The sequence below is a fragment of the Mustelus asterias genome, chromosome 2 (assembly GCF_964213995.1).
Source record: "Mustelus asterias chromosome 2, sMusAst1.hap1.1, whole genome shotgun sequence".
In the NCBI taxonomy this organism is placed as follows: domain Eukaryota; kingdom Metazoa; phylum Chordata; class Chondrichthyes; order Carcharhiniformes; family Triakidae; genus Mustelus; species Mustelus asterias.
Genome location: NC_135802.1, coordinates 120996036 through 121009573, shown reverse-complemented (window position 1 = coordinate 121009573; position 13538 = coordinate 120996036). Strand labels below are relative to the sequence as shown.

Genomic DNA, 13538 nt, shown 5'->3' with positions numbered 1-13538 from the left:
GGTATGGGTGGAGGCGCATAGCTTGACATGAAAGATATGAGAGACATCGAGGTGGAGCATAGCTTGGTATGGGGGGATATAGGGTCCATGGAGGTGAGACATAGCTTGGTACAGGAGAGCTGTGTGAGGGCCATATATTGACTTGGGGGGGCATGGGTAAAACCTTTTGAAGTTACCTATCAAAAAGATTCCCTCATTTAGACTATGGGACACAACATTTCTTGGGGTGCCGTGAACCGCGACTATTTTAAATGTTGACCCAACTCCATTAAAATTGCTGAGGACTGGGACATGCCATTCATGGCAATGGAGCCAGCTAGGTCAGGAGTGCAGGGTGTGGATTCACAACCTGAACCAGCGTGCACCCCTAAACAGCACCACTGAAAATCAGAAACTCTAGGAATGGATTGGAAATTCTGGAATCTAGTCCAGGCTGCCACTTTCACTCTTCCATGGAATCTCCTCATCTCCATGAAAATCCAATCCAGGGAGTAAGATGAAATAGTAAAAGGAAGCATTTTATGCGCGTCAGGTGAATAATACAATGAAGAGCCATGCTGAACTATAGAAAGTTCGGAGAGGAAGTTATAAAACAAGAAACTAAAGTAAAGAGAAAATATGAGAAGATGCTGGCAGCTACCATAAAATGGAATCCAAAAGTCTTCTATGGGCATATAAGGAATAAGATGTTGGCAAAGTGAGGAGTGGCCCGAAAAGGGGATTTTATGCATGGAGGCAGGGGTTGAAGTACTAAATGTGTACCAAGGAAGAAGATGCTGTCCAAGTCTTAGTGAACGAGGAGGTAGCTGAGATACTGGGATAGTTGAAAAAATTGTTGGAGTGGAGGTACCATACCAGTGGGCATACTCAAAGATGCTAAATCACTATGAACTGGTGGGATGGATCCAAAGATACTGAGGGATGTAAAGGTGAACATTGCAGATGCATTGGCCATTATTTCCCAATCTTCCTTAGATACATGAGTGGTGCCAGTGACCTCTCAGTTTAATCTTGATGGTGGGGAAGCTTTTTGAAACAATATTTGGGACAAAATTAGCAGACATTTGGTCTGATTATTTAAGAAGACGAGCATAAATCTAAGGGCAAATAATGTCACTTTATTGATTTTTTAAAAATTAGGTAATAGAGAAGTTAAAAGTTAAAACCTATGGAATTGAACTGTGGCAGCATGGAAAAAAAAGTTAGCTGACTGGTGAACAGTTGCTTTTCAGACTGGAGGAAGATTTACTGCATGGTTCCCCAGGGGTTGATGTTCGGACCCCAGTTTTACTTGGTATATATTAATGAATGAGCCTTGAGTATACAAGGCACAGTTTCGAGATTTGTGGGTGACACAAAACTTAGAAGTATTGTGAACTGTAAGGAGGATAGTGTTGAATTTCGAAAGGACACAGACAGGTTAGTTGAATGGGCAGACGAGTGGCACAGCAGTGTGAAATGATACGTTATGAAGAACAAGCACAGGCAATATAAAATAAAGGAAACAAACCTAAAGGTGCTGCAAGAGTAGAGAGACATAGGGATATATGTGCACAAACCATAAGGTGGCAGGGCACGTTGGGAAAGTGGTTAATACATCATATGGGACCTCAGGCTTCACAAATAGGAGCATAAAGTAGAAAAAGAAAGGAAGTTATGATAAAATTATATAAACACTGGTTTATGCTTGCAGTTTTGTGCTCTGTTCTGGTCACCACACTTTTGGAAGGATGTGAAGGCAATAGGGAAGTGCAGCGAAGATTCATAAGAATGGATTCAGGGATGAGGTATTTGTTTTATGTGGATAGATTGGGGAAGGAAAGCTGTTCTACCTTGGAGAAGATTGAGGAGATTTGAAAGAGGTGTTCAAAATCCTGAGTGGTCTGGACAGAGTAGGTATGGAGAAACTGTAGTTGGTGGAAGGATCATGTACAAGCAGACACACATCTAAGGTGATTGGCAAAAGAAGCATTAGCGACATAAGGAAAAATCCTTTTATGAAACAAGTGGTTAGTATCTGGAATGCACTGCCTAACTATGTTGTGAGGCAGGTTCAGTTGAGGCTTAAAAAGAAAGCTAATTATGTGAAGAGCGAATTTGCAGGGCTACAGGACAAAGGTGGAGAAATGGGACTAAATGAGATGTTCTTGCAGGGAACCAACAATAGACTCAAAGAACTGAATCACGTTCTGTGATATGATATTCTGTGAAATGATATTCCGTGATATGTTTCCTTTTCTTTCTTGCCACATTGTAACCTTTTGCCTTGTGTTATGCCCCTTTTTGTCATTTAATTTTTCCTGCCATCCACCTAATCAACCTTTCCTCCCCGAACCCTTGCTTAAACCCTGTTACACCTGTAACATTCTGTATTTCAGGCAGAAGACCTGAAATGCTGACTATGTTTTTCTCTCCAACAGATGCCTCTTGACTTGATGATTGTTTTCAACAATTTCTGATGTTATATCAACATTGCCCTGCAACATATTTCAAATTTAACAATGCTTTATATACAATTAAATGGAAAGAAATATAGTAATCCGAGAACAAACACTTAAACAGGTTTTATTGGTGTACATAAAAATAGTTAGTCAAGTCTTCTGAGAACTCAACTTCTTGGAATAGTGCTGCTGATCTTTAAAGTGGACCTAAACCACCAATAAAGGGGAAAGGGACAGTTAGAGATTTGCATCCAACCTGCTCAATTCTGAGGTACAACTGTACAGTCGGTAGTTTTTTTCCATGCCCCTATTTTAATTATTGCCCTTGAGTTAGATTCAGCACACATCCAGAACTTGAATTCAGCATAATCTGAAATTTATGTGAAACCACAATTATTCAAAATATGTCCCGACTGTCCAATATGAATAGATTCTATTGGGTATACTAATATATATCAATGGAACACAATCTGTAACCTTTGAGTTCCATAACTTATTTCCTGTTCAGTTAGTATATCAGTCACAAATTATCTGTATCTGTTCCTTCTGTTCTTCGACATGAGCATTCTAGTGTTCAAATATATTTATGAATTGCAATGGCCAATAAATATGGGAACTCCCTCAGAGAAACGTAATTTAATACCATACAGTCAACATGGCTTTGTCAAGGGCAGGTCATGTCTGACAAATTTAATTGAGTTATTTGATGAGGTGACACAGGCAGTGGATGAGGCTAGTGCCATGGATGTTGTGTATTTGGATGTTCCAAAAGCATTTGATGCGGTGCTACATGGCAGGTTGGTTAACAAATTAGAAATGTTTGGGATTGATGGGTCCCTGGCAGGATTAGGAGTTGGCCAAGAGATAGGAAACAGAGGATAGGTATAGATGGGCATTTCTCAGACTGGAGATGAGTTGAAAGTGGTGTTCCCCAGTGTTGGGACCCTTATTTTTTCTGACTTATATCAATGATTTAGTGTTGAGGGTGTTGAGGACAAACTCTCTAAATTTACAAATGATACCAACCTAGGCTGAATTGTGAGGATGACACTGAATGATTTCAGAGGGACATTGACAAGTTTGCCAGATGTGCAGACATCTGGCAGATGAATTTCAATGGAATGAAATATGAGGTAATGCATTTTGGTAGGAGAAACATGGGGAGGCAATACAGGCTCAATGGTACAACTTTGGGGTTCAGGTGCATAATTCTCTGAAGGAAGCCAGGCTAGTTAAGGCTTATAGGATCCTTGGGTTTAGAAATAGACACATAGGGCCCGAATTTACCATTTTGATTCGAAGTGCTGGGCGGACTTGAAACTGGGAGTGTTTCAGATCCGACTTTTAGACCCGTCCTGAGGCACCCCTGTCTAAACTCTGCGTGCAAAAATATCAGCGATTCCGAATTGTGCTGTGGGCGAGGCTCCAATTGGCGCCTCCAATTGCGCATGTGCAGAAAAAAAAGATAGAATGCTGCTCCCCTACCACATCCCTCTCAGGCCGAATAGTGCCTCCCCCTGGTCCCCACAGACATTGCCCCACCCCCACAACATTACTGAGCCCCTTATCCCACCACCCCCGCCACCCAGACTGATTGTGGCACCGTCTCCCCCCTTCCCCCCACCGATCTCAGGCAGAGTGAAAGCAGACCCCCCTTCTCTCTCTCCCCCCCCCATTGATCTCAAGCAGAGTGGCAGCGGTTCCCATCTTCCGCCCCCACCCCCACCCCCCCACCCCACTGATCTCAGGCAGAGGGGGGACAACGGACCCCCCTTTCTCCCCCACTGATCTCAGGCAGAGTGGTAGTGGACCCTCTTTCACCCCCACTGATCTCAGGCAGAGTGACAGCCCACCTCCACACTGATCTCAAGCAAACAGCACTTACCTCCTCACTAACTGGAGCGGCTGAATCGGACTTATCTGGAGCATGTCTATTTCGCACTGATTCTGGATAGGCGAATGCAGTGGTAATGGGGGAAGTGCAAATGCATTTAAATGGCCGTCGCGCCAGTTTCGGACGCGATCCCAATTATGGCCCTTTTCGCTTGGTAATGGCTTGGATCGCGCAACTCACCTCGCGCCCGACTTTATCAAGTTTTCACGCCCAAATAACGGGCGCAACGTGATGGTAAAATTGGGCCCATAGAGTATAAAAGCAAGAAAGTGATACTACACCTCTACAAATCAGACCTAATTTGGAGTATTGTGTTCTGTTAGAGTCATAGACGTTTACAGCATGTTAACAGGCCCTTCGGCCCAACTTGTCCATGCCGCCCATTTTTTCAAAAACCCCTAAGCTAATCCCAATTGCCCGCGTTTGGCCCATATCCCTCTATACCCATGTAACTATCTAAATGCTTTTTAAAAGATAAAATTGTACCTGCCTCTACTACTCCCTCTGGCAGCTTGTTTCAGACACTCACCACCCTCTGTGAAAAAATTGCCCCTCTGGACACTTTTGTATCTCTCCCCTCTCACCGTAAACCTATGCCCTCTTGTTTTAGATTCCCCTACCTTTGGGAAAAGATATTGATTATCTACTTTGTCTATGCCCCTCATTATCTTATAGACCTCTATAAGATCACCCCTCAGCCTCCTACGCTCCAGAGAAAAAAGTCCCAGTCTATTCTTATAACTCAATCCATCAAGTCCCGGTAGCATCCTAGTAAATCTTTTCTGCACTCTTTCTAGTTTAATAATATACTTTCAATAATAGGGTGACCAGAACTGTACACAGTATTCCAAGTGTGGCCTTACCAATGTCTTGTACAACTTCAACAAGACGCCCCAACTCCTGTATTCAATGTTCTGACCGATGAAACCAAGCATGCTGAATGCCTTCTTCAACACTCTGTCCACCTGTGACTCCACTTTCAAGGAGCTATGAACATGTACCCAGAGATCTCTTTGTTCTGTAACTCTCCCCAACACCCTACCATTAACTGAGTAAGTCCTGCCCTGGTTCAATCTACCAAAATGCATTACCTTGCATTTGTCTAAATTAAACTCCATCTGCCATTCGTCAGCCCACTGGCCCAATTGATCAAGATCCCATTGCAATCCGAGATAACCTTCTTCACTGTCCACTATGCCACCAATCTTGGTGTCATCTGCAAACCTTATAACCATGCCCCCTATATTCTCATCCAAATCATTAATGTAAATGACACATAACAGTGGGCCCAGCACTGATCTCTGAGGCACACCGCTGGTCACAGGCCTCCAGTTTGAAAAACAACTCTCTACAACGACCCTCTGGCTTCTGTCAAGAAGCCAATTTTGTATCCATTTAGATACCTCACCCCGGGTCCCGTGAGATTTAACTTTATGCAACAACCTACCATGCGGTACCTTGTCAAAGGCCTTGCTAAAGTCCATGTAGACAACATCAACTGCACTGCCCTCATCTACCTTCTTGGTTACCCCTTCAAAAAACTCAAATCAAATTTGTGAGACATGATTTTCCACTGACATGCTGACTGTTCCTAATCAGTCCTTGCGTCTCTAAATGTTTGTAGATCCTGTCTCTCAGAATACCTTCCAACAACTTACCCACCACAGATGTTCTGGGCATCTTATGTAAGGAACGATGTTAAAGCCCTAAAGAGAGAGCGAAGATGGTTTACTAGAATGATGCCAGGAATTAGGAATTTTAAATTTAAAAAAAGTTTAGAGAAATTGGGTTTATTCTTCTTGGAGCAGAAAAGATCCTTATTGAGGTGTTCAAAATTATGAACAATTTTGACGGCAAAGAAGGATACTCTGTTTCCACTAGTTGGTATGTCAATGACTAGGGATCACAATTTCAAGATGGTCGGCAAGAGAGTTAAGAGTGAGATGAGGAGAAACATCTTTATTCAGAGTTGTTGAGATTTGGAATGTGCTGTCTGGGAGAGTGGAGGAAGTGCAGTCCATAGGAGGGTTCAAAAGAGAGCTGGATTAATATTTGAAAGTGATTAATTTAGAGGGCTTCAGAGATAGGGCTGGAGAATGGGACTAGCTGGGTAGCCCTTTCGGGAGCCAGTGAAGACACAGTGGGTCAAATGGCCTCCTTCTGTGCTGTAATATTCTGCACTATTCTATATTCTATTCTAAGTTGGCTAAAGAGAGTGTGTAGTCTGCATGTAATTCTTACCCCCCCGCCCCGCCACCACCGTCACTCTGCCACCCAATTTATGTACAGTAAGCTGCTCCTTCATCACCTGACGAATGAGCAGCGCTCCGAAAGCTAGTGGCGTTTGCTACCAAATAAATCTGTTGGACTTTAACCTGGTGTTGTTAGACTCCTTACTCTGTTTATCCCAGTCCAACACCGGCATCTCCACATCATGACCCAATTTATGACCAGTGCAGGCACCTGTTTTTATCCTTTCCTTTAGGGCCACATACCAGTATAGTGCCAAGATAGAGAGTGGGCCATTTCAACTGAAATTAGAAGCAATGTCTTCACTCAATATTGCGAGTCATTGGAATGTTCTATCCCAGATGACTGTGGATGCTCAGTTGTTTAGTACAATCAAGCTGTAATCAACAGATTTTTATAGATTCTGAAGGATATGATGATAGGGTAGGAAAGTGGAGTTGAAGACAGCTATGACCTTATTAAATGGCACTTCAGGCTTGAGAGACCTGCCTACTCCTACTATTTATGTTCTTACAGTAGTCAAACTGAAACTAAATACAATATTTGTAGCCTTTGATTTGATTTTCTTCTCCGCTGAATCGGTACTAATTTAGTAATGAGAGCAGAATAGAAATATCTCTTATTTGTTGATGCAGCTTTCAGTAATAGAGACTACTTTGTAGAAACTGATCTTATTTTGTGTGTTGTTAGATGAGATTCATTAATAAAAACATAATAAACTTTCCAGACAAAGTCCTATAAATGTTTTTCTTAAGGTGAACCTGGTCAGAAATATGTCTTTAGCCTGTAAAGCCTTGAAGACGTCTACAGGTTAATTGAAAGAATTTTCTGTTTTCTAAGTTCCATTTGGCTATATTATCATAGAATCTTACATTGCAGGAGGAGGCCATTCGGCCCATCGAGTCTCCACCGACCACAATCCCACCCAGGCCCTATCCCCATAACCCCAGGCATTTACCCTAGCTAGCCCCCCTGACACTAAGGGGCAATTTAGCATGGCCAATCTACCTAACCCGCACATCTTTGGGCTGTTGGAGTAAACCGGGCACCTGGGGGAAACCCATGCAGACACGGGGAGAATGTGCAAACTCCACGCAGACAGTGACCCAAGCCGGGAATCGAACCCGGGTCCCTGGTGCTGTGAGGCAGCAGTGCTAACCACTGTGCCACCATACTGCCCCATATTAAATTACTAAGTTTCAGTGCACCTGCTTGGTAAAAGTAATTGCTTTACCAGCCTGTTTGGTCTGCCCAAAATTGTTGCAATTTTTAAAAAATTCTTATAACAATGATTTTATACACTTTAAATGTATGTGACAAACACTCTTCACATATTGAACTGTATATAATCATGGAGATCTGGATTATGGTTGGAATTGAAATGTGTTTGCCCATTATTCTAGAGCAGATCACACTTTGTATGCTTGCTGTGAGAATCTGTGTCAGTCAGATCCACTCACTCACCCTTAAACTGGTGTGAAGACTACTGTTGACTTGTCTCAGTCGGTGACTTGTTGAGGCTCAGCCTTTCAGTGGGTTAATATTGGTCACTGCTGCACTCATTGTAGTCCACTGGCCCCTTCAATACATGGCACTAATTAGCCTCAGCATGGAAAATGTTGCCATAGAAACTAATCACTAAAATGCTAGACTGATTTTGGCATTGCTGTATGAGGTCAAAGTGGTTCAGTTAAACCTCAAAAGGAAAAGGACCATCAAACTATTTATACTAGGGCTCCAACATGGTAAGGTTTTAAGTTTGTTTTATAAAGCCGGGAGATTCACATTATGGTTTTATTTGCAAATTATGTCAATGGTTCATCTTTTTAAAAAAGATTTATTGGCACAATAAGGTTCTAAACAGTGCATGTTATTTTGGCTGTTCCCTTCAAACTTAAGACATTATATTAAACCTGTCTTTAAACTATTTAAATGATGGAAAGGTAGATATTTAGAATTGAGTTATTGAGGCTCTCGGTCATTCTGGTCAATTTGTTACTGTCATGAATGGTTTAGCATTTCTTCCAAAGTAGTGGATGGAATATTGGATGTCAAGAAGCAATGCAGTCTGTTTTTTGGTGATGCTTGGGCAGGGAAAATAGGGCGGTAGATAATATCACTGAACAGTTCATCCTGTTGAAAACTTGGCTTTGGATGGGTTGCAGCAATTCATCGTTGATGATAGCTCTGGAAATCTGCATCCAAACCATCTTGCTATTCCAGATTCTTGCTAATGCAATTTAGGGAGAACGTTCAAATGAATGAATGAATATGTAAAATGAATGGCCGTGTGGGGTGTGTCTCACTTCCCTTTGCCAGCGACAACAAGATCTTGGGGCTTTTTTTCACCTTTTCAAACATCTTAATGATATTTCTAAAGCTGATACTATGGGCCCGATTTTACCAAAATTTCGCGCCCGGAAATCGTGGTAAAGTTGGGCGTCGGGCCTAAAACGCGGTCCAGACCCGACCCAAGGCCAAGCGCACCTTTACCAACAGCCGATCCGGCGCGCGCCCGAATGCATTTGCATGCATTTAAATCGGCATAATGAAGCCCGCGCCCAACTTACCCGAGGATTCCCACTTTACGAGGCTCCGATCCAATCGGCGTTTACCATGTTGCTGAATTCAAGTCCGATAGGACTTCAGCTCAGCAACTGAACCGCCGAAGTGCCCCCGACCACCCTTTGCGGACCGCCGCCGCGAACCACCCCGGGAGGCCCCCCACCCCCCGCCCTTTAATGGATCGGACCACCCCAGGACGCAGGCCCCGCCAGCAGCAGCCCCCCCCCCCCCCCCCCCCCCCGACCTACCTTGATCGCTGGTGTCCGTCGAAAGCATCTTGCGATCCTGGATCCTGGCCTTGCTCCGGGTAGGATGACGTCTCTTCATTGGCGGCGGGGGGGGGGGGGGGGGGTAGGAGGGGATGTGACGTCTCTTCCCTGGGGGGGGGGTGGGGGGGGGGGGATGTGACATCTCTGCCCCTGGGGGGGCGGAGATGTCACATCCCCCTCCCCCGCCCCTCAGGGAAGAGACGTCACATCCCCCCCTCCCTCTCCCCTCAGGGAAGAGATGTCACATCCCCTCCTACCGCCCCCCAGGGAAGAGACGTCACATCCCCCCCCTCCCCCCTCAGGGAAGAGATGTCACATCCACCCCTACTCCCCCCCCCCCCCCCCCTCCCTCAGGGAAGAGATGTCAGATCCCCCCTACCTCCCCCCTCAGTGAAGAGACGTCACATCCCCCCCCCTCCCCCCTCAGGGAAGAGATGTCACATCCACCCCTCCCCCCCCCCCCCCCCCCCCCCCCTCAGGGAAGAGATGTCAGATCCCGCCTACCTCCCCCCTCAGTGAAGAGACGTCACATCCCCCCCCCTCCCCCCTCAGGGAAGAGATGTCACATCCACCCCTACCCCCCCCCCCCCCCCTCCCTCAGGGAAGAGATGTCAGATCCCCCCTACCTCCCCCCTCAGTGAAGAGACGTCACATCCCCCCCCCTCCCCCCTCAGGGAAGAGATGTCACATCCACCCCTACCCCCCCCCCCCCCCCCTCCCTCCCTCAGGGAAGAGATGTCAGATCCCCCCTACCTCCCCCCTCAGTGAAGAGACGTCACATCCCCCCCCTCCCCCCTCAGGGAAGAGATGTCACATCCACCCCTAACCCCCCCCCCCCCCCCCCCTCAGGGAAGAGATGTCAGATCCCCCCTACCTCCCCCCTCAGTGAAGAGACGTCACATCCCCCCCCTCCCCCCTCAGTGAAGAGACGTCACATCCCCCCCCCCCCCCCACCAGGGAAAGTCAAAGACAGCGCAGACAGTCAGTGCTGTCAGCGCTGCCTTTGACTTTCGCGCTCGGGCGCGCTGAGTGCTGTCGGCTTCGAACTGCGCATGCGCAGTTTGGTGCACCGACAGATGCAAATGCACTAGACCCCGCCCACTGGACCCACATCGAAAAAAGGCGTATGGGGGCGCTGGAGCGCGGCTCCTGGGCGCGGGTCTGATTTACTACCGCACCCGGCACTTAGAGCCGATTTGCTAAAATCGGCCCCTATATGTGTAACTTCTTTGAAGAATTTTTAATCTACCACAAATAGTTAATGCATTTTATAGGATAATGTCATCCCATTGAGAAATTTTACCGATTCTGCATTTGTTTGCTTCTATGTCTGCTCTACATTAAACCTTTTTAATGTTTATTATCTGAATTTACTTTTAATATCTTTACAAAACATTAAATTCTGATTGAAACCAATGGTAAAACCATGATGAAGAATTTGGAAATGCAGTAACATTTTCATTCCCCCCTCTATCTACAAGTATGATGAAATGTTATCTATTTCCAGGACAGTATAATGTCCTTTTGCATACAGTGTGGAAATGCTTTACCAGCTGACAGACTTCAAATTACAGGTGGACAATTGTTATTTCCTTTTCCTATCAAGTGTAACAGTGCTAATTTCTGCTGCCAAATATGCTAATCCTCTGTTCTCATTTTCTGTGTTCAGATGCCAGATCAGTTCGACCAAACAGTTGTAATAAACCAGCTGAGATATTCAGGAATGTTGGAAACTGTGAAAATACGACGAGCTGGATTCCCAGTCAGGAGACAGTTCCAGAACTTCCATGCAAGGTATTATTTGTAGATCAAGATTACATAGTGTTGTTGGATCACCTTGTGTTGTGGAGATTTATTCAATATACACTTAGTGCAGATAAGCTTGAACAAAGTCACTAGTTTAGCAAATGAAACTGACCCAATCCCATCCCACAATACTTCAACTTGCATTTATATAGTACCTTTTAACATATTAAGACATACAAAGCACTTCACAGAAATCGTATCAGACAAAATTTGACAGATACACATGGGTACATAGAGATATTAGCATAGGTAATTAGAAACTTAAAAGAAGAGAGAAAGGTAGAGAGGTTTAGTAAGGAAATTCCAGAGGTCAGGGACCTGACAGCTTGAAGGTACAATTGTCAGTGGCGGAGTGAGAGAACTGTGGGATGATCAAGGGGCACGAACCAGAAGAAATCATAGAAATCATAGAAACCCTACAGTGCAGAAGGAGGCCATTCGACCCATCGAGTCTGCACCGACCACAATCCCACCCAGGCCCTACCCCCACATATTTTACCCGCTAATCCCACTAACCTACGCATCCCAGGACTCTAAGGGGCAATTTTTTTTTTTAACCTGGCCAATCAACCTAACACACACATCTTTGGACTGTGGGAGGAAACCGGAGCACCCGGAGGAAACCCACGCAGACACGAGGAGAATGTGCAAACTCCACACAGACAGTGACCCGAGCCGGGAATCGAACCCGGGACCCTGGAGCTGTGAAGCGGCAGTGCTAACCACTGTGCTACCGTGCCGCCCAGAATGTGAAGATAAACTTCCCCTCCCTCGTTCTTCTTAACCTGTCTGCAACCTTTGACACTGTTGACCACACAGTCTTCCTCCTATACCTCTTCACTGTCACCCAGCTGAGTGGGACTGCTCTCCTTTTCTCTCTCAATTTAGCAAATACGAGCCAGAGAATTGCATTGCAATGTCTTCTCTTCCTGCTCCCACACCATTACCCCACAAGGATCTATCTTGGGGCCCCTCCTATTTCTTAATTACATGCTACTCTGAGGTGACATCATGCAAAGGTTAATTTTCACATGAAAGCTGATCACATTTAGTTCTACCTCACCATCTCTTGTCTCCTCCCCTGTTGCTAAATTATCTGATTGCTTATCTGACACCCAGTACTGATGGGCAGAAATTTTGTGCAACTAAACGATGGCTTCAGTCTTTCCAATATTTTTGGTCCCTCCCTCCAAAATCTGTTCCATTACAACCAACTCCATTGCTGGAATTTTACTGGCATGCCTGCCCCGGAATCAAGATGGGCAAAGCTCGCAGAACGGCATTCTCTGTTGGCCTCGGGCGGGATCTTATGAGTCTCGTAAAATTCCAGCACATCTCTCTGCCTGGCCAGTCTGAATTAAGTTAGTCTATTCACAACCTGAGTGTCACGTTTGATCCCAAGACAAGCTTCCAACTTCTGATTTGTGCTATCATTAGACTGGCTATTTCCACCTCGTAAGATCACGTGTCTCACTTTCTCAGCTCAACTGCTGCTTTAAACCCTTTTCCCTGCCTTTGTTACCTGTAGACTGGATGATTCCAACACATTCCTGCCTGGTCTCCCACATTTTACCCTGCGCAAACTTGAGGTTACCCAAAACTCTGCTGCCTGCACCTTAACTCGTAGCAAATCCTTTTCCCCTGTCATCCCTGCACTTGCTAAGCTACATCAGCTCTCGGGTCGCCCACTCCGCTGCTGGTATAATTGCAGTGTGGAAGGTGGGCAGCTGGATTTAACGTGTACCCTACCCCATGCCTATTTTCACCCCAACCTTCAGACCCACTGGCAGGGGAGCATTAAATCCAGCCCATTTTTTTCTGATCCCTCTGTGGCCTTGCCCTCCCTATGTCTGTAATTCCTTCCAGCCCTACAACCCTCCAAAAGTTTGCTCTTTTCTAATGCTGGCTGCTTGTTCATTCCCAATTATAATCACTTCACCATTGGTGGCTGAGCCTTCCATAGCCTAAGCCCTAATCTCTGGAATACTCTCCCTTCATCTCTCCACCTCACTTCCCACTGGAATACCCTTTCTTCAGTCATCAATCTCTCCATCTCTCTCTACCTGTCATAAGGTTAGAAGTGGGAATGTTCGCTGATTGCACAATATTCAGCACCATTTGCAACTCCTCAGATACTGAAGTAGTCCATGTCCAAATGCATCAAGAACTGGACAATATCCAAGCTTTGATTGACAAGTGGCAAGTAACATCTGCGTCACACAAATGCCAGGCAATGACCATCTCCAACAAGAAAGGATCTAACCGCTGTTCTTTGACATTCAGTGGCATTACCATCACTGAGTCCCCCACTAT

The 13538-nt window shown here is 45.3% G+C and overlaps 1 protein-coding gene across 1 annotated transcript in view; it reads left to right on the top strand.

The window, feature by feature from the left end:
* The window catches only part of myo10 (myosin X), a 443782-nt gene that overhangs the window by 324078 nt on the left and 106166 nt on the right, over positions 1-13538 (top strand). Inside the window, exon 20 of the mRNA XM_078240784.1 lies at positions 11089-11213. Within this exon, the coding sequence (XP_078096910.1) occupies positions 11089-11213 (125 nt within the window). The remainder of the gene's footprint in view (positions 1-11088; positions 11214-13538) is intronic.